The 23,874-nt window shown below is 45.3% G+C and overlaps 1 protein-coding gene across 6 annotated transcripts in view; it reads left to right on the forward strand.

The window, feature by feature from the left end:
* Positions 1–23,874, forward strand: part of Arid1b (AT-rich interaction domain 1B) — a 356,893-nt gene that overhangs the window by 215,117 nt on the left and 117,902 nt on the right. For 3 of the 6 annotated variants that reach the window (XM_075950348.1, XM_075950318.1, XM_075950309.1), the window contains exon 5: positions 6,145–6,186. The exons of the other annotated variants lie outside the window; for them this stretch is intronic. In XM_075950348.1, the coding sequence (XP_075806463.1) occupies positions 6,145–6,186 (42 nt within the window). The remainder of the gene's footprint in view (positions 1–6,144; positions 6,187–23,874) is intronic. 6 annotated transcript variants of the gene reach the window in all.

Genomic DNA, 23,874 nt, shown 5'->3' on the forward strand with positions numbered 1-23,874 from the left:
AAATTGAAATTCTCATACATTGCCTATTGTGAAAGATGTTACTCAGTGTCACATATAGCCAGTGATTTTTGGCAGCATGCATGTATTATTTGTTAGCATTATTTGTTTTTGACCGATTTAGAATATATGCAGGGAGTAGATATTCTAATGACACACACTGTGTGGGCAATTGTGTTTTTCTGTTGCCAGCTAACCAAGCAACTGAGCACATCTTTGAATTGCATTTCGGCTCTATGTGCTACAAGGAGAAAGAGGAGAATAGTAGATGAAAGAGGAGCGCCAGCAAAGGTTTCTGGTTTTGTGTGCTCGCTTTTTTATGGTTTATAAAATTCAAAGGCTAGTAGCATCTAATAATGAGCGGATGTGATAACTACACCTTGCTAAAAGTGAAACATTGAACCCAGTGTGAGCTGTTGGTATTTGTATTGCTGGGGTGGCATGGCGAGGGGTGCGGGAGAGAATATATTAGCTTGCTCTTATAATTGTCTAAAATCCTGAGCCATATTTGAGAGAGCAGTTTAGGTACTGGCATTTGCATTTCCTTAATGGAGATAAAAGTACTGTATTGGCCTTCTGGGTCCAGCCAACCAAGATATAGAAAATACTATAAATAGGAGTATATTTTGTTTCTTTGGACACAAGTATAGGTCAAAATTGTCTTTTGTAAGGAGTATTTAAGTTACTTACTAAGACCTTGCTGTTCTTTGTGAGAAGCGCTGTTGTGTCTGAGAACCCTGGACCTATTTTCCCATGGGTTGAATAGCAGGTCACTTGGGTAATTTTGCTTTTCCCATCTAGAAATTGGAGACAAAAATTACATCATTTTAATATTTAATTATGCTAAAGATACAGTATCTCTAATCCTTGGAGAAAATAATAGATTATTCTTCATCATGGTTATTCAAATGGAAAATTAGGCCTGGCTCATTCCTTCCCCTTGTTATTTTGAAATAAATGCAGATGGGTCAAACATCTAAATGTAAAAAAGTAAAGTCAAACATTAAGAAAAAACATGCGTTAACAGTTTGAAACTTGAAGGATAGACTTTCTGGTGTAACATAAGTCCCACAAGGTGTGGAGGAAATCTAAAGTGTCTGGGTTCTGATTTCAATCCTGTTTCGAAGTTCACTGTGGTGAATGCATTTCTTCATGTTAGAGTTCTTGAAAATGGAGTTTCTCAGTTTTGTAGTACTGTCTAGTGTAAACAAGCCATTCTCTATATAACTACATCTAATTTTGTATGTGTTTTCTAATCTGATATTACATTAACTAATGATGCAGTTTCCATGCTCAATAGGTAAGCAGTGCGTCACAAATTCTTTCCGTAAACGGATATCTCTGACAGACAGATTTCCAGGTGGGCATGGCTATGCTTGAAGATACTACACTGTACAGTTGCAGGCTCTTGAGTTTTGTTTTTGTTGCTGCTGTAGGGACTGTTTGTTTTTTACCCACCTCCAAGTGTTCAGGAATCTACTCCACACATACAAGTGCTGGCTGCTGCAACATCATTCATTGGATTATTAGTGATATCCAATGACTGCTAATGTCATTGTCTTATTTTATCCAATTACTTCTAATTAAACAAGATCTGCTGCAGTAAATAAATAAGTTTTCATTGTAAGACAATATACAATGAAGAAGAAGTTGCTGTGCCTGAAGGCAGTTATGGATGCCACCCCCAATTCTCGGGGGTATTGTACACAGCACACAGATGACCCAGCCATTGCTCATATACATATGCTACTTCTGTTCTTGTTTCTTCTGGGGGCGTGGTAGAACATGACAGAAAACTTATGTTATCTTCACAACTAGGTTTTCTTTAACTGTTTTTATTATTGATATTCTTTTTTATTTTTTAAATTGATTTATTTATTACTCTGTGAGTGGGGAGGGCTTATGTTTGGGAATCAGAAGACAGCCCACAGGAATTAGTTTTCTCCTTCTTCTACGTGGGTTCTGGGGATCAAACTTGGGTCTTAGCTTGGCTGTAAGTGTTTAACCTGCTGAGCCATCTTATTTTTGTTCCTTCTCTAGGTGCCTTTCCTGAGAAAGTGGGAAGGACTTTGAAAATGAGAAAAAACCTTCTGATCAATTCTGCTTCTTAATTCGTGTGTTAGCATCCTCGGTCCTGGGCAGATAGTCACTTGCAGTTGTGTGGTTTTTGTTAGATTGGCTGGTAGAGCAACTGAGAGGGTCACAGTCAAGGGCTTGGCTACTAAATGCTGACTCGGCTGTGCTTTGAAGTTCTCTAGATGGAGTCTTTGTAGGCACGTGTGTCAGCCAGTGTTGACTGTGCTCATTTGAAACCGGTGTGACAGGGCCTCAGCTTTGCAGCCTGGGAGCTTAGGTTTTGTTATCCTCCTTCCTTCTCTCCCTCTTTCTCTCCCTCCCTTTCTACCTTGCCAGTAATGTGCTTGGGTCTTCTGCCTGCATTTTCTCTGTATCATATACACGCCGGTACCTTCAGAGGGGTCAGATTTCCTTGAAAACTGGAATTGCAGACAGTGTGGGCCTCCATGTGGGTGCTGAGGATTGAACTCAGCTTGTGTTAACCCTTGAGCTGTGTCTCCAGACACGTTGTTGTCTGAAGCCTCTCTCTGCCTCACTGAAGGTCCATGAAGGTGGAAGAGGACATAGGCCACTGCCCCCTAATCTCCTTTAGTAAAGCCTGTGTGGCATTCTTATTGGTGACTTAAATGCCACTAATTTAACCCTCTGCAAACCGAACTCAGAAAAAGAATGGCAGCAAAGGTAATCTCAGTTTGTCCTCTTTGATTCTGAAGTTTTAAAACAAATGTATAAGGATGCTAAATACATTTCACTCAGGTGTTTGCATGAAGCTCTCCACTTTGTCTTAAGATACTAAGCGCAAGCTTTGCATGGATTAAATGCCCGGAAAGGCTTTGTCGATGACTGTGGGAGGGTGTTTCTTTTGAGGGTTTTAATGCAGAGTCGAGCCAGTAGGAAGAATCAATATTTAGATATCAATGCACACCTTTCTAGTTTGGTCAGGTCTTTCTACTGAAAGCATACTTTATTTTTCAAGTTACACATTTTTGCTTTAACTTAAAGTTGGGATTGCTTCATAGCCCAGTTAAATAGGATATCAGTTGTCTAAAGATAAAGCCATCTATTAGATCAATACAAAGGTACTTCGGCTTGTATGTAGGTAATTTCTAATTCTGGGTAATGGGAGACAAAATGGTTATCAACTTTTCTTTTATTTTCGAGTTCACGGCAGAAGTAGCACATAGCATGGCTGGTTCCCGGACATTTGCTGACCTGAAATGGTGTGAGCTTGAAATACTCTGCTGCTCCCACTAGAGGGGCTTCTTCCAACAGACAAATGCTCTGAGACCAGCCCGAGAGCCTGCTGTTTCCTCCACAGTAAACTTTAGCAATCTCGTGGTTTTCCAGTCAGTTTTCCTTTCTGGGCGTTACCCCTAGAACCTTACAGAACAGGGAGTTTTAGGACAGTAAGCCAGGATACGTATTTTAAAATCATGGTATGGGAAGAAAGCAGTTTGTGGAGTTCCCTAAGTGAAAGGCGTTTAAAAGTCTACTAAGAGGTTTGAAACGCCCTTCAGCCTGCTAGAGAGAGAAGCGGGGCTGCGGCTGCAGCCAGCCTGTGCTCACAGTCACACGCGGAGCTCTGGATTCCACAGAAAGCACCGCTCTCACCTCCCGTTGTCAAATATAGTAAAGCCTTAGCTTTAAATAGATTTCTATTTGCTACTGATTTTTTTTTTGCTACTTGACTTTTAAAATCTGTTAAAATATGCAGAACTCGCGCTGTAGATACCAATCTCAACTTTAATATGCTCAGCAATAATTGTATGTGTGTGAAGATAGCCCACATCAGGGCTGCATGTCCTCACTGAGTGACGAAGACAGCAGACAGGTCCTCTGTGTACCGCTCACCAGCTCTTGTCACAGAAGGCCCACGGTAGTTGAGTTTGGCTGTGTTTTCTCCCAAAGGTTCATAGCTGAAGTCTGCAGCATTAAGTAGGAGTTGTAATTTTAAAAATATTTGAGGGCAGTAGCCTGTTGTTGTAGAAGGCAGGACTCAGGAAATTCGAAGATACAAGCGTTTTTTTGTGGGTGGGTGGGTGAATCCTAAGCTAAAGTCTATACTAAGGCTTCTTTCTTTTTTTTTTTTTTTTTTTTTTGGTTTTTTTGAGACAGGGTTTCTCTGTGGTTTTGGAGCCTGTCCTGGAACTAGCTCTTTTAGACCAGGCTGGTCTCGAACTCACAGAGATCCGCCTGCCTCTGCCTCCCGAGTGCTGGGATTAAAGGCGTGCGCCACCACCGCCCGGCTAAGGCTTCTTTCTAAATCTACAGTTAGTTTTAGAAACGAGTGTAAACAGAAATGGTGTAAGTAGACCTTACCATGATTTTCTACTCTAGTTGATCCAACATCTCAGTCTTTAGCCTGAAATCATATTTGATATCAGAAACATATGTTTTTCATCACAGTGTAGCTGCTCATCTCAGGGCTGCATCCAGTCTGCTGGGGGAGGGGGTTCTCATCCCAGCCCTGCATCCAGTCTGCTGGGGGAGGGGGTTCTCATCCCAGCCCTGCATCCAGTCTGCTGGGGGAAGGAGGTTCTCATCCCAGCCCTGCATCCAGCCTGCCATCTCTGCTGGGGGAGGGGGTTCTTATCCCAGCCCTGCATCCAGTCTGCCATCTCTGCTGGGGGAGGGGGTTCTCATCCCAGCCCTGCATCCAGTCTGCTGGGGGAAGGGGTTCTCATCCCAGCCCTGCATCCAGCCTTCCATCTCTGCTGGGGGAGGGGGTTCTCATCCCAGCCCTGCATCCAGTCTGCTGGGGGAAGGGGTTCTCATCCCAGCCCTGCATCCAGCCTTCCATCTCTGCTGGGGGAGGGGGTTCTCATCCCAGCCCTGCATCCAGTCTGCTGGGGGAAGGGGTTCTCATCCCAGCCCTGCATCCAGTCTGCCATCTCTGCTGGGGGAAGGGGTTCTTATCCCAGCCCTGCATCCAGCCTTCCATCTCTGCTGGGGGAGGGGGTTCTCATCCCAGCCCTGCATCCAGTCTGCCATCTCTGCTGGGGGAAGGGGGTTCTCATCCCAGCCCTGCATCCAGTCTGCCATCTCTGCTGGGGGAAGGGGGTTCTCATCCCAGCCCTGCATCCAGTCTGCCATCTCTGCTGGGGGAAGGGGGTTCTCATCCCAGCCCTGCATCCAGTCTGCCATCTCTGCTGGGGGAGGGGGTTCTCATCCCAGCCCTGCATCCAGTCTGCCATCTCTGCTGGGGGAGGGGGTTCTTATCTCAGCCCTGCATCCAGTATGCTGGGGGGAAAGGTGGCTCTTATCCCAGCCCTGCATCCAGTCTGCCATCTCTGCTGGGAAAGGGAGGTTCTCATCCCAGCCCTGCATCCAGCCTTCCATCTCTGCTGGGGGAGGGCCCTGATCTTCATTAGTGCTTCCTCTTTAACCCTTTCGGTTTCATGCTGGATGCAGTCTGCAGGGTCCTCTTCCTTGGTGTCGCTGTCCATACCAGCCCCTCCCCCACAGCCTCACCAGGTGCCCAACACTCAGGCTATCTGTCAACTTCTTTCCTTGTTCCTTCCTCCACATTGGTTCTTTGTAGTAGCCAACCTTAATACACCAGACTGGATAATTATGTTTAAAAAACAGTAATTATCAATACATGTCTCTTTCCATGCAGCTTTTAAATTCATGTTAATGAGCTCTGTCGTCTGCTGCATAAGACTGACAGCCAGTTTTGAAGTTGCCTAGACTCTGCCTGCCTTTCCCAGAGCACTGCTTTCAGGAACTCCTGCTCTGCAGCATTCCAGAGATTTGCTCTGCCCACTCCTATGTGAGCAGGACAAGAAGCTACTCGCAGCCGGGGCAAGGAGGCAGCCAGCATAGTGACTGCTTATCTGAGCATGACTTCCCCTCATCGCCTGTCCATCAGTAACAAGCCTAAACAAAGCTCAGAGGCTGTGGTGAGAGCCCCGCTGCACGCATGGGGCAGGTGGGCCCTCCCTCTCAGGGAAGCCTGCTGGCCTTGTGAACAGGATCCCTGCTGAGCTTCTTCCCAGAGCCGGCTTCTAGGGCTGCACCCAAGAGGGGTTCTTGATAGTGCCTAAATTATGTCTCTCCTTATGATTTCAGGTTGAAGTATTGTCCTCGGAGGATGCAGCCTTTGGACTCAAGGTGTGTGGCCTGTGTGGTTTATCATGCCGTTTCCCCACCCCCAGCCCCATTCCCTAGGCTTCACAGTAAGGCTTTGTTGTTCTAATCAAACACCATGGAGTAACCTGAGCACATGTGGGCATCACGTAGGCTGTGGTTAAGATTAGACTTTTGGTGTAGGGAACTACAGAGAACCCAGAGTTTGGGGTAGCAGTGATGACTCCTAAATTCGCCTTAGTCCTGGAGCAAGGTTTTCTGGCATACTGCGTCATTGTTGACCCCATTTGGGAACTGAATGGATGTGACCACTGTTAAACAGTGCTGCCTTGGACTGATAGTCCCTGCTTGATGCCCGCCCCAGTGGTCTCATCATTGCCTCTTCTAGAAGGAGCCCACTGTTCGCAAAGGCCTGTAAACAGCTGAGTCATGGCGGAGTGGGTTTCAGTCCACGCAGGATACCCGCTGCATCCATGTTTAGGGAGAGAGTGTGCAGGAGCAGAGCAAAGGGGGTCCCTGTAGGAGGTAGGGCCTGAGCTGAGTTCTGAAGGCCTGGGTTGTGTGGAGACCAGTAGGAGCAGCAAGGAGAAGCGAGAGCTGCCATGGCTTAGCACAACCCTGGGAAAGTTGTCTTTACCTCATGGAAGTGAATAGGAGCCACACACTAGCTTGGCCCAGCTCCTTCTGCAGGTAGAGGAGAGTAGGTGCCATTGCAAAGTGAGGTCGGTGGGAGCCTGAGAGCAGCTTGGCTCCTCTCACCCGACTCCGCCCAGTTCTGTGTCCTCACTATCAGATCACAAGCTGCTCCCACTGTTTTCCCACCTTTCTCTGCTGGCCATTCAGTGTCCTCCCAGCTTTAATTACGCTAATGAGGTGAGATGACCACCCCATCAGAGCTGTTCTGAGCCTATAAACTCACCAAGATTGTACAACACAATGAAAAAGAAATTATAAATTAATACATAAATGCTCTAAATTTATCTGTTAAAAGCTTAATGTGTTTTGATGTTTCATGTCAGAAGTTACTAAATATCATAATTCTGAATAGAGTCAACTCAGTATTTACAGGATTAAACACATGATCATCATCTTCTAAATCTTTGGTTTTGTATTTAATTCCCAGCATGCATTCAGAATATTCACTGCAGACTTAATAAACCTGTGAACTTATCTCCTGAATCTACTGTATTTATTCAGTAAAAAGAGATGAGGGGAGCCGGCATCTCTGCTCCCCCGCTGGCTGGGTGTGGCTTGTGTTCACAGTGCCCACATTGCTTTTGCAGCCCTAAATTCCACTTATAGGAGCCTTTTCCCAGTGAGCTGGGCCAGGTCTTCAGAGTCTTTTAGATTCCTTTTTTTACTTTTGCATATCTATAGAAATTTTAAAAATAAGATTTTTGAAGAATTTTTGCTTTACAGATTTATTTTCTGGAGCGCAGCAAAGGTGCTTCAGCTTGAAATTTTATCTTATTTCTTAGAAAATGTGGGTATTTGGCATTGGTCACAACAGACAAGTCTTCCTATAAAAACTGCTGAGAAAAAAATTGGAATGCCTGCCTGACATGTAGGCACTACACTAGCACGTCAGCACGGGCACAGTCTCCGGGTCTGCAGCAGTGTGTCGTACCATATATATCTGGTCTTTCTTTTCTTTTTTGCTTTTATTTCATTTTATTGTTTCTAATTATTCACCAATATTTTTCCTTATTTTAGGCCAGAATAAAATGTGTAAGCTTCTTATTCGTTCAGATGACTTGTCTCAGTGTCCCTGGACAGGGGCTCAACTGTGTTGGGACGCAGAGATGCAAAGAGCTTCCTGTGTCAGAATGTGGTGGCCAATACTCAGGAAATCCATATCAACCATAGAGAGTTAACCTGATGGTAGGGCTGACGGAAATTACTGTTCTCATCTAGTCCAGTGGGGCATAGCTAGGCTTGCGCTTATTAAGTGTTCTGTTATTTTCCACATGTTCAGGCTTATTGTTTAACAAGGCTTATCTCCAAAAGAACTCAAAGACTTGTAACTACGTCACAGTGTTGTTCATGTGGAAATCTAAACTTTTAAGTAATTTCAGATTTCTTGAGGTTATTTTACTTGTACAATCAAAATGCATAATTAATTTTAAGGTAGTTGTGCAAACAAGAGTCACAGTGAATAAGACACGTGCACCAACAACTGTCTCCATCAGGAGAGGGAGACTGTAACCTAGAGATCTTTGTTCACAGAGGTTTCTGTCCCACCTGCTTCCACAGCCGTTCAGTCCCAAGGAAATACATGGAGGCCTACATTAATTATAAACTAGTTGTTGTATTAGTCTAGGCTTCTTATTAACTAACCCTTATATCCTAATCCATAATTCTTGTCTGTGTTACCCACAGACAAGTGGCTAGGTACATTTGTCAGTGAGGCATTCTCATTGCTTCTTCTGCATCTGTGTGATGATTGCAGACTGAGCCGTTCCTCTTCCCAGAATTCTCCTGTTCTGGTCATCCCGCCTGTACTTTCTGCCTGACTACTGACCAATCAGCATTTTATTAAACCAATACAACTGACAAATCTTTACAGGGTGCAAGACCATTGTCCCACAGCAGATCATTGTTTTTAACTTTGGCCATAGTAATAACCGTTGTATAATTCTACAGACAACATGTCTCCAGGGACAGGTTGGTTCTGTTTTATATGATTATTGTGTCTTCTGTGTCATACATGAGCAAAGGAAAGTTGCCAGCAATACTGAGTTGATGAATCAGCTAAACACACACACACACACACACACACACACACACACACACAGTAGGGGGGTTGATTATGTTGTTAGATGCAGAGAAAAAGCTTTAAAATTGGCCTGCCGATTATGAGGAGAAATTAATAGTAAACACATATCAAAGTAGGAGCAGATAAGAAATCCCCGAGATCATTGTTTCGGTTTTCTGAAATGGGCCCGTCCATGTTGCTCTGGCCTCCAGTTCCAGGGCTCATTGATCCTCCTGCCTCAGGCTGCCTCATAGTGCGAACAGCAAGCACTGAATTATACTCTGCTTTATAATGGGTTAAACCCTTATCACTCTGCATCAGGCTCTTTCGAGTCCCGAGGCTCTGCGTGTCCTCTGCCCTCTAATTTTTGTAGGTGACTAAGTTAAGGATTATAAAGCATCAGTTTTTTGTTTCATTCTTTCTGTACAGACACCTGTTACACACACACACACACACACACACACACACACACACACACATATACACACACACACACTGTTAGGTGAATGACTAGGAACTTGAGGAATTTGAAAGCTTGCTCAAGTTCACACTGCTCCTCAGTAGCAGAGCTGGGATTTGAACCAGCAAGGTCAAATCCAGAGCCTTTTGACTTTTTTTTTTTCTGGATGGCGTGAGAATCACTGTGGTGTGCACCATTATCCGCCCCACTCTTCACTTCCCATCTCCCCTCATCACGTCTGCTCCAGCCCTCCCCTCTTGCTGAGCTTCCTGATGACATCTTTAACTCTAAACTCATGGGAACCAATCAGTTCTGTGCGAGGCATGGTGTCCTTGTCTGCTCCCCTGCTTCCTTGGCGAGTGATGCTTCCTCTGGCTCCAGCTTGGCTGATTCTCTTCTAGTCCACCTGACTTGGCTTTGCCCAGATGTTTCTTCCTCTGTACTTGTCAGGGCTCCAGCCTAGATTCTGCTGCCTTTGGTCTGCCAGTAATATGCCTCCTTCCCACTCCAGACATTCTCATGTGAGACAGGGACTCTCTTTGAGGCCCATTCATGCTGGCCTTGAACTTAGGATTCCCCTACCCTAGACTCCCAAGTGTTGGCACTACAGGCTTGAGTCACTGAGCCTCGCTTTCTTAAATGTCTCTCTAAAAGAACGGTGTGTGTCATGGTAAGAGGGGACATGAACATCTTTCTCTTGCTCCACACAAGGCAGTTCCTAGAGCAAACTTCTGTTGCTTGCTTGACAGACAATTTCACTGCAAAACAGTTTTAGGAACTCTGTTTTGTTGTATGGCTGATAAGTTCTTTTGAGAAACCCTTGCTTTTTATATTCCTCTTCCATAATTTTTGATACGAACAATTGTAAAATTTATAGTTGATGAGAAGAGTTTATAATATACCACAGGGCCAGCAAGATGTCTCAGTGGGTAAAGACTCTTGCAACCAAGGCTGAGGACCCGAGTTCCCTCCCTGACAACCACATGGTGGAGAGAGAGAACCAGTTCTGTGGATGGAAGGCTTTTCTCTGTCCTGCCTGGTGGCACTGGACCAGTTTCTCTCCCGCCACCGGGTCCCACTTGCCAGTTCCCACACCCACTTATGAAACACCACTGTGAGGCTTATTATCAGTTACAGTTGTGAGCCATAGCATACATGCACCCCCCATAAAGAAATAAATGTAATAAAAATGCACCTGGTAGTGAGAACAAACATATTGTGCTCATGGTGAAGAGAACAGGAAACGGGAACGGTGTGACTGAGGCCATCATGGTCCCCCACAAGGTGCTGGAGGCATTTCAACCAGGTCCTTTATGGCTAGGGCTCTCCCTCTACCTGTCCTCTCTGAAGGACAGGCTCCCAGTCTTCTGTGAAGCCCAGCATGGGTTTCCGGATGCAGCTCAGTCTGCATGGTGTATCCCCGACCTCACTCTTCCGTTCCCGCACCCAGCCCTCCCTGAACCTCTGTAGTCCTCAACCTGCTGTTGAGCCCAGGATTCCATCTTCTTGCCAGAGGTCACACAGCCTTCCAGAGAAAGCGAGCACTGATGAGGACTTTGCTGGTGTCGTTTCTTCCCTCGTAGTTCTCTGGAATTCCTAGTACATGACGTGTGGCACACCACAAACAGGCTTCCTTCTTACCACTTCACTTTCTATATTATTTTGGCAATATTTTTTTACTTGTTTGGGACACCTAAAATTATTATGAAATAAAAATGACTGCATAAGCTAAAGTTACCAAGAATAGGGCTTTCAAGTAAATCCTGAATGTGATCACCCCCATGTATCATTTTTCACGGACATCGTGGTTGAGTAGGCATTGAGGGAAAAATAGCCTCTAAGTTCAGCAAGGCCGTGTTATTATCTCCTTCAACAGACTCCAAGCACACCATCCCATCTCTCTCTGAGCCCATCACTCTCTACCTTTCTCTAGAATGCCTTTCTTCCCCTCCCTACATCTCAGTCAACTTCTCCTGACTGAGGCCTGCCCTGCTCCTCCTCCAGCCTCCCTTCCCTGACTTCTGTGCTGTGTGCAGCCTCTGGGCCTGCAGCCCTCACTGCCGTCACAACTCATTTGGAATTTCTCCTGAGCCACTTTCCTTTCTTCCTCTTTTATATAGAAGAGATGACATGATGTGGCCTGGCCCAGTTCTATTATGTGGCCTTTTGTTCGCAGCAAGATTGTTCACTTGGGGACTTCATTTTGTTCCTTTCTGTCTATTCATATTGGCTCGCGTGGCTAACAGTAAATGCGTGTTAATGATTGCTCAGACTTCTGATTGTGTAATGGTTGTGATGGCTGAGAGCGAATGCCTCCTTGGTGTTCACCCAGCTCTGCTGCATTCCTGTCCCCTCTCTCCGCCCTTACCTGGGTCCATACAGAGTGTGGTGGTCTTCACTTGTACCTCAGAGCCCACCTGGCGAAAGACTACCCTCTGGGTGTCGAGTGTGAAGAGCCAGCATGTTGTGCCTTGTCTTGCTGTGTTACACTGCACTCATTGGGAAGCGACCCTGTTCTTTCGTTCCTGTGACTGTCCGGCTGTGCGTGTTCCCTGCATGCATGCAGAGACAGCAGTAACAAACTCACTGACTCTGCTTCTTGCACTCTGCAGAACAGAAGCGGGCTCAGGTTTTACCTAGAACTTAGAAATAACAAAGGCGTTGGTCTGCAGAACTTCACACCAGTAGAAGTGAACTTTAGTTTGGTTTTCAAACTATGGTATTTTTAATTGTGAAAAATGCATAGACTAGAGATTGTGTTTGCCCACAATTTAAGTTGTATTTGAGTTTATTCCAGCCCAGATATCATAAACTATTCTGAAAATAATGTATATTTTACCTTCTTCATATAAAAAATGTCAGAGCATGATCCATAACAGTCACGGGTGAGGAAAAAACAGCAATGACAGCTTCCCTCTGCTGGGCCCCTGGTAAGAACAGGGTGAAGTTTATGTACTTCTTGCCCTTCTGACCAGTCCCCATAAAAGGAGCCCAGTTAGAACTTCAAGAAGTCCGTCGTCTCTCAGTCCTTTCGGATTGTAAGCATCTTGAAACAACCTCTTTACACTCAGTGTTCATCTTGGACATTGGATCTATGAATTATCACTAATGCAGCCAGGGAAACTCAAATTAGTACAAGATAAACTAAAATTAAAGGTCATTTCTTGAGTTTGGCCAGCAGCATTTCAGTAGCGAGCCTGCTAGTGGTGGCCACACTGGCCCAGGGCACAGAGAGCATGTCCATGGCCAGTGAACTCATCAGCTAACTCACCCCCAAAGTAAAGGTCCCAGACCAGTTTTGTGACACTCACATACTGTATTTCACAGACTGACTACTGGGCATGAGGAAGGATAGAGCACTAAAGGACTCCACCATCTCAGCACCTTGTCAGAAGCCTAGCGGATGCTGGTCCAGCAGACACAAAGCATGTGCGGATGGCAGCTCCATTAGATGCTCACTGCACACACAGTGTGTGTCTTGGCCAGTGCAGTACTGCTGGTTTAGAGTGCTTGAGCATAGTAAGATTCTGGGTATTGTTGCATCCAACTGCGAAGCGCACTAGTATGTTAGAAACACATGTCCAAGCCCAGCAGTGGAGGGTACACACCTTTAATCCCAGCACTTGGAGAGCAGAGGAAGATGGATCTTTGTGAATTCAAGGCCAGTCTAGTCTACAGAGTTAGTTCCAGGATAACCAAAACTGTTTCACTGAGAAACCTTGTCTCAAAAAACAAAAAGAAAGGGACGTCCATTTCCTTTTCTTTGAAGTTACATTAGTATCGATTCTTCTGCACTCTTGCTGTCTCCCCGAGATGTGTTTTCCCGAGATTTTCCTGGACAGCCCTGTGGATGTGACTCGGACAGAGGCGTGTTCAGGTAACGATGCTGTTAAAATCGAGCTGCAAGCACTTTCTTTTGAAGTTCTTACAAGTTCATGGGACTCGGTATGAAGGGTTTGCTTTGGTGTTTTTAATTTAACTAAAATGCTGACATCTGTTAGAAATAGTAGTGAGACAGAGAACCATGTTTATCCCTTGTTGTTTTGGTCACCGAGCCTAATTTAAAATATAAAATGTATGAGCAAAGCCTCAGGTGGGGAGCCAGCAGCCTTCAGTCTAAGAATCCCTGTCCTGGCTTCTGCTTTTGCTTCTGCCATCTGCTGGTAGCTCAGACACATTGCAGCTTGGTCTTAAGTCTGGTTTGCCTTACTGTTACTGTTATATAGGGAAGGTTTGGGATGTGTTTGTATGCCTGCAGTGGTGATGCAGTGTTGCTTATGTTTAATCTCTCATTAGGAGCTATTCCCACTTAGTTTTCAACTCTGGCTTTATAGGAAGCTATGAATATAAAACTTAGGAAAAATATAGAATTCTGACAATCAGATTATTTGAAATTCAGAGAATAAAAGATACACTTGTTAGATGTTGTTTTTTGGTTTGGTTTAGTTTGGTTTTTATGTTTGAGAAAGGGTCTCATAATGTGGCTTGCTGTGTAGACCAGACTGGCCATATAGACCAGGCTGGCCTTGACCTTATAGGCCTCTTTCTGCCACTGCCTCCCAGGTGCTGGGCTGACACCTGGCTGTGAGGTCTTAGGAACATGGTGAGGATGTGTCTGAGAGCTGCTAGGGTCTTACCTAATTTTGAGCTTTGTATTAAATATGAAATGGAGATTTTTGTCTATTAACTCACAATAAAGAGTCCTTGTCTAGGAGGTGAGCCCAGTCTGTCTCTCCGTCTCTCTCTGTCTCTGTCTTTCTCTGTGTCTCTCTCTTTCCTTCCCTCCCTCACCAGTATAAGGGAGTCAAATTAATTTCTAGTCGTCACTTATATTACTATCAGTTCTAGGATGTGGTGACCCTTTAGTCCTTCATGCACGGAAACACGCTGGCCTGAGGTCAACATGGGTATCTTCTGGAGTCAGGCTCCCCCTCCCTCTTGAGGTGGCATCTCTCGCTGAAGCTCTAGGCTAGCTGACTAGGGAGCCTGGAAATCTCCCTGTCTCTGCCTTCCTAGAGCGTGATTGTAGCCCTCCCCTGCACCTGGCTTTCCCGCGTGCTGGAGATCAAACTCACATTCTCACGTTTGCACGGCAGACACTTTACTAACAACCGTCTTTCCCAGTAGTCTTTGTAACAGCCTTCCTGTTTTCATTTAGCCAAACCTTCTCCCGTCCACACTATTCTGTCTGCCAGTATTTGCCAGTCTGAGATAGTCTCCGTGTCCTAGGGGACAGAGATGGGCTTCATTCGCAAACACATCTTCTTATTCAATAAAGTCAGGCAGAAGCTCCACAAGAGCACACGGATAGGAATTTCATTTTCTGCCACCTTTGTCTCCTTTTCAGATTTCTTAAAAACTCATCTTGGTCAGTTATTTTTCATTTTCTCAAAAAGGAAGAGTAGCTAAAAATACTACTCTCAATTTCTCCTCAGTGAGGAAGGTTAACAGGTAAAACCACTTACTTTCGGCCCTCTCTAGTAACAAAATAGGACGAGAACCCAGATCCCTGCTCCCAGGCGAGTGCTCTTCCACAAAACTAGACCAGTGCTGACTCTCAGTCCTCCAAGCCCAGAGCTGTATTTCAGACCGGGTTTTACAGACTGTCAGTTTCACGGTGTAGAAATAGTCCAGGGTCGGCAATGTTTCATGAGTGTGTTAGCCTCCTATGAATGATTACAGCTAGCAAACAACGGAATCATTTTTAATTGCTTATCTCGAGTATGTGTGCAATTTTTTTAAATTCTGGGGCATCCCAAATTGTGTGTAGTGTTGACATGGCAGAAAACTAGCGAGTAGATGACTTAGCCTTGTCAAATATGTGCACTGTTTCTAGAAAATCTGTTCACAATATACTGGGAACCAGAACTAGCATGACCAAGTGGTTCTTAGAGTGGGTTGTCTTTCTCAGTCTGGTAGGTGGCAGGCACTGGATAGATGGTCTGACCCCTCAGTACCCATCCTGAGTCTGGTAGGTACCACAGAGCCAAAGTCTGCCTTTACCAACGGTGCTGATGCTGTGGCACAGAGCAGTTCATGCCCACTTGGTCAGATTCTGTTCAGTTTTGCAAAATGATGGGAGGAGTCCCAAGATGCTTTCGGGTGCTGTGGTCTCAAGGAGGAAGATGCTTTCGGGTGCTGTGGGCTCAAGGAGGCTCTTCTTAAAGGAGAGGAAGTGACAGCGGGAGTAAGCTGAGTTCTTCCTGTAGTTTGAAGTCTCACTGACGCCATCTTTCTCTGAAGACATGATTTTGGCAGTATTTTTTTGAGGGCTTAATTTTCTAGTAATAATAAGAACACATATTCTGCCACCTCCTTCAAACACTTTATACAACTGGAGGCAGGTTTGGGGGGCCCCTGATAGAGTTGCTATAACCATGTCAGTAACCTGCAGGCTGCTTACGGTGTTGCTGGGCAGAAGGAAGAGCGCCTGGGGAAGAAGGGTGCCAGTTTTGATTGTGCGTCTTTTAGCTTCTCCCCAGTGCTATGCTGCGTCCAGCTCTGTTTCTTTAGATGGTGGCGGCCCTTCCCCTCCCTTCCCCATGACTTAAAGTTGGCTTCTTCCCAAGCTCTGTCAGTTTTTTCAAGTAAGTTGAGAATGTCAAAGTGGCTGGTGTTGAAAGAGCCAATATGTTAGAAGATGCGTGAAGCCAAGTAGGACGTTTGCATGAGTTAAAGACTGTATTAGTGGATGGTTTGAAAAGGCAGATTCGAGCGGGGTTAGGAATGACTGGTTAAATGATACTTATAGATCAGACATGTCTGCGATAAATCCTTATAAACGTTATTCCCAAATAAGAAATAAAGTTATTTTACAACTGAAGGGTTGTCTCCTCTGGGGAACTCATCAAAGATAAAGCTCTTGGAGCAGTCATATGGAGAAAGCATTTCGTAATGAACGTAGACATGCAGTGGAAGTGAGCGAGGTCTGGGGACTGTTTGCTTTCACTCTTCTAGTGGTTGGCTTTTCCGTCTAGTGGTCGCTTTAGGATCTCGCGTGTATTGAGAGGCTGGACTGTGTCACAGAATTCTGTTTGAAAGCTCACAGCTCTAACACAGAAGTAGTAAATACGCCCCATCACCTTGTTGTCATAATCGTGTGTACGGCACCGAGATCTGGTGTGTCTCCATGCATTGATTGTAAAGTTAGGCCAAGGGTTTTACCATCGCTGACTCGGTGGTTTGTCCATAGCGAAAGCCAGTGGTTATATGCCCTCACGTGCCAAGACAGGAAATTATCCTCACCGCCCACCGAGAACTGCCTCGCTCAGGTGCGGCCTTCCGTGTGTAGCACTCACGTTGCGGTTTGCAGTTGTGTGAGTTTAGATGGAAGTGTGTGGAAGGGCAGAGAAGGTCGAAGTGGTTGACTTGGGCTCCCTGTGGCACAGCAGGCTATGTGTAGAAACTGTAGTTTGTTCCTCCAGCTACATTGGGCAGTTTAAATCCCTTAGCTGGGGACCCCTAGCAAGTCAAGTCCTTTCTAAAGAAATGCCTAACTTCATCCGCCTCTCCATCAAGGAAATGTCCATTTCAGGATTATGGAAATGAAATAGTAAATTTCAGGATGAAAAATGAAATAGTAAATGAACACATTATTTAACTTGAGATTTAAGTATAGGCGTTGATTGAATAGTCTGTATTCAGACGTAGTATAATTAATACAAATTTAGAAAATATTTTTAAAATATTTGAACTTCTTGGAATTGGTACCAACATGTTTACCATGTTTTAAGGTTGTTACTTTCCCCAAGTTTCTACAGTATGCTCATATTTTGCGTCACTCAGTTTTTAACCCCTTATAGCAAAGCTAAGCTTCTCTGGCTATCTGGCTGTGTGCAGAATGGACTAGTGTGACTTTTAGAGGTTTCTGTAGTGTGCTGCAGCAGGAGTAGCAGCAGTGGTCAGGCATGAATACATCCCCGTGACGAAGGGAGGGTTCAGAAGGAGCTGAGAAGACCTGGTTATTTGATGCAAAGAGTATTTCTTTAGCGTATGGCTACTCAAGGGGCTGCAGGTCTGACATAATAACCTTTATAAAACTAATCTCAGGCATGAGCTAAAACACCTGATGACATCACACTCATGAAATGAGTTTTGCCTTCTGATCAACCGTGGAAACGTTTCTAATGTGCTCTGTAGTAGCCTGTGCAGCCATCACAAGCCCAGGCAGGACCAGACCAGGCAGGCACACACGTAGCTCATCGGTGGAGAAGCTTGCATTTGTACGTATGCTCTTGTGTACAAAGGATGTGTGGAGAACTTGACCTCCCCACAGGGTAAGCTCTGAAGGGAAGGAAATGGAGGTCTGCCAGGCTTGCTGGCTGGAGTCATGGACGAGAGCAAGGCCCGTCTGAACTGCCACTCAGTTCTTATTCTGCGTTTGCACGGCTGCTGATTAGAGTGGCTTTCGCCCAATTACGCTGTGATTATTCTGCTGCACTGTAATTGACTGGGGAGATATGCTAATACCTGTCATTTGGGATGATAAAAGATGAGCGGGGGACGCGATGCATTATTTAGCTGGCTGTGTGATAGATGAGGGATGCGCAGAGTGCTTTAATTGCTGAGAAGAGAGGTTAAGCTGAACGAACGGATGAATTAGAAATGAGTTTTTTTATGGCTTGTGGAAAAGTGAAATAAAGGAAAATGTGCCCTAAACTAAGGCGGCAGATAGATGAGCACAGGCGGCTGGATCTTCCAGTGTCTTGTTTATCACTTTAGATAGGAGCAAAAATGTAGCTTAGCGTTCAGTAAATAATAAGCAGAGAATACACAAAACATTGTATATTAAGCAAAAACAATTGTAGAATCATTTTTACCTTAGATGGCAATATTTGTGATTTGTGAACTCTTTAAATTTACTGCTTTAGCTCCTGCTGAATGTAATATGCAGCGTTTCTGAACTTGCATCTTTTAAATGTAAGCCTCGAAGCATCTACATTCTGTGTGCCTATTTCTGAATCAATGTAGGCAGGAAGACTAAGAAGAATGAATATTTATAATACCAGGAGAATGTAATAATATAATTAGTGAGAGAATATAGATAATTCTGGAGCGACAGTCGGGGCACTCAGTGCTGTGCCCTCATGAGCCAGCTAGGTAGTTAGGTATTGACGTTTCCTTGGAAAGAAACACAGGGAAGTCTAATTTCCCTTTTCGTGCTCTTTCCCATTGTCACACCCATGAGTAGTCTTCTGCCCATATTTCTCAACAGTATTTAAATTATTATCTTGGCACTTCCGTGGTTATTTGTACGATGGTGGTTTGCTTTGTTTTAGTCGTGTTCAGTTAATAGGAGACGGTGTGGCAGATGCAGGCTGAGCGGCAGTTTGCAGACGTGGGTGTCTCAGAAGGAAGACGGCCTTGCACACGCTGGCTCCCATGCAAATCATATGACACACCACGCACCAGTATACTAAAATGTCCCCACCCCACACAAAACTGCTGTTTTATTCTGTGGATGGAGGCGGGAGGCGAGCACAGAGCTGGTGTTTCTGTGAAGGGAAGGTGGTGACGTTTGCACATGGTTGAGTTCTCTGCAAGCCAGCCAAGCTGCAGCCTGCTGACTCAGCGGACTGACCGGGAAGTAGCTCCCAACCCAGCCCCAGGGTGCGTGGCGCTGAACAGAAAGCTCACATCTGAAGATGGCGCTGCCTTCTGCACTCAGATTTACCATTTCAGAGGCTGATCATCTTTCTCCAATATAGTTAGCCTGTTCCTCCCCACTTCTTTCCTTTCCATTGTTGTTTGCTTACTTGCTTGTTTTTCATATTTGATCTGAAACAAAGTAAATCTTCTATCTGGATACTTTCTGTTGATGTCTTAAGTGGACTCCATAGCTATGTAACAGAATAGTGTGAGACAGCATAGAGCATAGGATCAGCGTGTAGGCAGCCTTAAAGACTTTAGGATGAAATCATCATGGCTAAGACAAACACCAGTGCATAGCAAGAACTGAAGCTTGAGCTGCGCCTAACACAAGCGCCACATTTCAGAAAGCGAAACAGCACGGCTGCCCTGGGAATACTGTTCCATATTGACTGTTCTTGTCAGTAACCTCTTTCCTTTTGTACTGAAAAGAAATACAAGCTGGACCCCTCCACCCTTCCAACCAGGCAATTACTGAATGCTGCAACTTTGTCTCTTAATCTTTACCAGTTTTTCTATTAAATAATGACTTCTTTGAGACCTTAGCCCTCAGAGGGTTTGCTTTGTTTTATATGTTTAAAACAAAACAAAACATTCTGTAGTTTTTTGATGTTTGCCTGATGTAATATGTCTCGCTATGGTTTATGGTTAAATAATTGTATGTCAGGAACTGTGTGCTGTCCCATTCTTTGCCTTAGACTGAGTTCTTTCAAAAATGCCGGGCCATGAAACAGCTTTGTCACTGAAACGACCTAAAGCCAGCTCCCTCTCGCTTCCTCAGCATCGCCGCATATCTCACTGCTCAGTTAGAGGGGATTGCTGCTTTGGTCCCGAGCTAATAAAAATATTGTTTATAATGGTCCTGGGCTAATAGAATTATTTTTTAAATATGTGGGTATATTACTCAGTACCAGAGATTCCAATCTCATTTTGGGGTTTAGCGCCAGTTACAGTGAACGTGGGGAGTGAGGCAGTCCATTTTAGCCGCATCACAAAGTAGGAATGGGGTCCTGTGAGACAGTGCTAACCAGGAGTCTCTGCTGTGGGAGAGGATCCTGCCTAATGAGCTAGTGTAGGATGTGGTATTGAGACAGAGACACAGGGGTCCCAAGTATGGTGCTGGTTGGTGGTCAGGTACCTAAAGCAGTTCTTCTGACAAGTCATTTCTGCAAAGTCAGATGCATTAGCCCAATGTTCTTTCTACGTCTCTGTGTCTGCGAGTCAGGTGGCCAGTGCCTGCATCCTCTGCTCAGAATCTCAAAAAGTCTCTCTAAAGGACCAGTGAAGTTGGATTTTTCACTAGTTAGCCAGATTTTTCTCTGGCTACAGTTCTGAAGCTTCGGCGTAGCTGTGGGAGGTGGGCCAGGAGCAATACTCAGTTCTTGGAGACCCCCAGCTCTCTGCACCCCGTAGCTCCATTTGATGGTCCAGCAGGAGGCTTGCTTCACGTCTCCCACCTTGTAAGCTTTCCTGCATTAGACCAGGCCCTCCCTGGGACAGCATGCTACTGTTAGTTCAGAGTCCACTGATCAGACCAGGCCCTCCCTGGGACAGCATGCTACTGTTAGTTCTGAATCCACTGTTCAGCACCTTAATCGATTACATAGGCAGAAACCCTCTGCTCTGCAGAGTGATAGGCTCCCAGGAAGTATGCTGGCTACAAGCACAGCTCTGCGCACACTGGGGTCCTGTGGGCCTGTGGAAGGGCATTTGTCTTGAGCACAGGGATCCCTTACTCAGACTTCTGTGCCTGCTGCAGCTGTCCAATGCTGTTCTGCGCTTCTGTTCTCAGGGCTACCATCCGCAGGTGCTGGTGACCTCTGTCTCTTCTTCCAGTGGCTGTGTTTGCTGAACTCTGGAGTCTGCATAGTCCAGTCACTCTTCCTTTTAAAACTCTGTGCTGAGATATGAACTTACCTCAGCTAACAGCTGGTCCCCTCCAGAATAGCCTTAAGGGAAAATTATGTTTTTAAAATAGGATTTCTCTGCAGTCGATTTGAGTTCTGTCTGTAGAGGAGCTCCATGGAGCCAAGCATGTTACTAGGAAGACTTGAGGCAGGTCTAATGATATTTTTTTAATTACTCATGTTTGGAAAATGTGTCAAAAATGTAAATGTAATAGTTACTGCGCTTGATTTTCAGATCAAAAGGAAAGCTTGGAAAGGTTGATTTGAGATAGGCCCAACACAAATAGCTTGCTCTGTGATAGGCATGGATGTTTTCTGACTTCTAAATGAACTTCTGATGTCAGCATGTATTGTTTTTCTTCTCTTTTTCAAAACTTTTTGAGTTTTAGTGGAATATTTTATGGATCTAGCCCTCTCTGGGAGTCTGCAATTAAAGTCTGTGATGTGACCAGCAGGCTGCTAGAAGTCTCTGTCACGCAAGCTCACGTTCCTTGCACTACCCCTCACTTGTCACTAGCCGGCTCCCCTATGCTGCCTTCCCAGGGGACTTTACCCTGCAGTAGAGGAAGACCACGTCCTCAGCCAGCTGTGCTTGTCATTCTGTTCCTGTGCCTCAAGTAGCTTTTTGGTGGTTCCTTGTTGATGCTCAAGAGAGAAGGCCCGTTGATGGGGTCTCTGCACGCTTGCCTGACAACAGTGCAGTTTAAACAGGAACCAGGGCAAGACGGCTGGGAGAGGCTCCTGGACCCCACAGGTGCTAGGGAGAACCGTGGCGCAGTGTGGCCTTGGGCAGGGAGCCGTGGAAGGGACTCTGAGTCAGCTCTTGGGGGGGCAGTAGTCTCACCGGTAGGAGGAACAGAGATAGAAACTTGACTTTTGTGTGAGAGACTGTGAGGGTTAGTGTGTTGCTTTGGTGTTTGAGTAAAATCAGTTATGAGCTGCGAAATTAGTCTCAAAAAAGAGGTTTTCATCCATCAGCGATGTGGTGTCTGTTGGCATACAAAAGACTTCAGAGATGGTATGTCAGTGGCTGTGTGTTGTTAAGCTTTTTAGGAGCAAATGAGAAAATGGGTATTTAGAAAATTGGCAATTGTATTTGGGTTTGGATGAAGAATCAACTAAACTGTATCATTGATTTTTTTTTTAACAGGGATGATGTGGAAGCACTCTTCTTTTGTGCTTGCTCCCCGCCTTAAACTTTTATCACATAGTGAATTCAGCTGTAAATATTCAGAGGATGCAGAGAATATGAAGTTGGTTAAGGATGGAGTGGGCTTCTTAATAAAAACGGGTCACAATATTTGTGTCTGTCCGTTACAGACTTTCTGTGCCTAGCTCGTGCGGCATTTCACTTCTTTCAGTGAGACAGGCCCTTTAAACAGACAGTGAGCAAGGCCCCAGTGGCCCTGTATTTCTCAGCCCTCCAGTTGTGCTGCTGGCTTACGAAGAAGCTACAGAGGAAGATGGCAGCGGTGGTAGGGGGCCTCCCATGGTTCCAGGCCCACAGAACACTTTCTAGTTTAAAGGAGATACCCTGGGTTAGAGGGAGAGCAGGGAGCGTGGCTGTCCATTTCAGTGTGGTTCTTAATCCACATCTTAACTGCCGTCCGCATCTGCTGTCCTTCCAAGAGGGCTAGTTCTGTGGGCAGCATGTCAAGAGGAAGTGGATTATTCCTGCCAGGGCTCTTGAGTTTCTAATTACCAGATTCCTGGCTTAATTGCAATTACCTGGACACCAGGCAGGGTGAACTTTTGGAGAGAATGTGATTAGTGAACTTTGCTGCTCGCTCCCTGTCTAGGTACCAACACTAAACAGAGCCCGGTAAGTCCACATCTGAGATCACCCATCAGTGCTAGAACCCGCTTAAAACATCCAAGAACACCCCTCTCTCCGTGGGGGGTTAGAAGAAAATAATCACCAAATAGTGAACTATCTGGACAAGCATTATGCACTTGGATGAATAGAGTGAAACTGCAGGGTCTGTGCAGGGGGAGGAAATGACTTCACTACTTACTCACCTCTCAGCTTTCCCAGTCTATACTTTTCATTAAAGATCAAATCAACCCCCCTCCAAAAAACTTTAACCTAATTTGTCAATACAGTTCTAGACTTATCTTGAAATGATTTTAAAATCTTGGGCGGTAGAGATGAGTCAGTGGTTAGGAGCACTTGCTGTTCTTCCAGAGGACCCATGTGAGGCTCACAGTCTTCTGTAACCCCAGGTTTAGGGCATCTGCTCTCCTCTCCTGACCTCTGTGGACACTGCAAGCGTGTGGTGTACATACATGTCAGCAAAACGCTCATGCAACTAAAATTTAGTTAGTTTTTTTGTTTTGTTTTGTTTTTTGAGACAGGGTCTCTCTGCGCAGTCCTAGCTGTGCTGAAACATGCAGAGTAGACCAGCCTGTCCTCGAACTCATAGATCTGCCTTCCTCCGTCTCTTCAGTACTGGGATTAAAGGTGTGCACTACCACTACCTGGCCTAAAATTTCGTTTTAAAAATAATTTTTAGATCTATGAAGGCAAAATCTGAAATACCATTTTTCTCCGCCCTTCACATCTAAGCGGCCCATTGTGCGGTCTTAGCACAGACTAGGCTATGAGGGCATGGAGCCTCTGCTTATGGCTTATTTTACACAGTTCTCATTTGGTTGTTAGCCCCCTGCTATTTTCCTCCCTTTAGCTTCTCTGAGCTCTGTCCTTCCTTTCCATTCCAGCAAATTCCTCGTCCACACCAAGGTTAATTTTGTCAGCCCATGGTTAGTTAACTCACAAATGGTCTTTAATGGCTCCTTCCCCATGCAGTGCTAGTCCTTCCGTTGCACCCTTCTTAAGACATGTCGGAGTGGCCTCCTCTGCCCCCGCTCTCACCCGAGTGCATAGGATTTACATGGGCTGGCTTGCTTCCTCTGACACTGCTCAAGCCATCCCGCCACTGGGA

The sequence above is a fragment of the Microtus pennsylvanicus genome, chromosome 1 (assembly GCF_037038515.1).
Source record: "Microtus pennsylvanicus isolate mMicPen1 chromosome 1, mMicPen1.hap1, whole genome shotgun sequence".
Lineage (NCBI taxonomy): Eukaryota > Metazoa > Chordata > Mammalia > Rodentia > Cricetidae > Microtus > Microtus pennsylvanicus.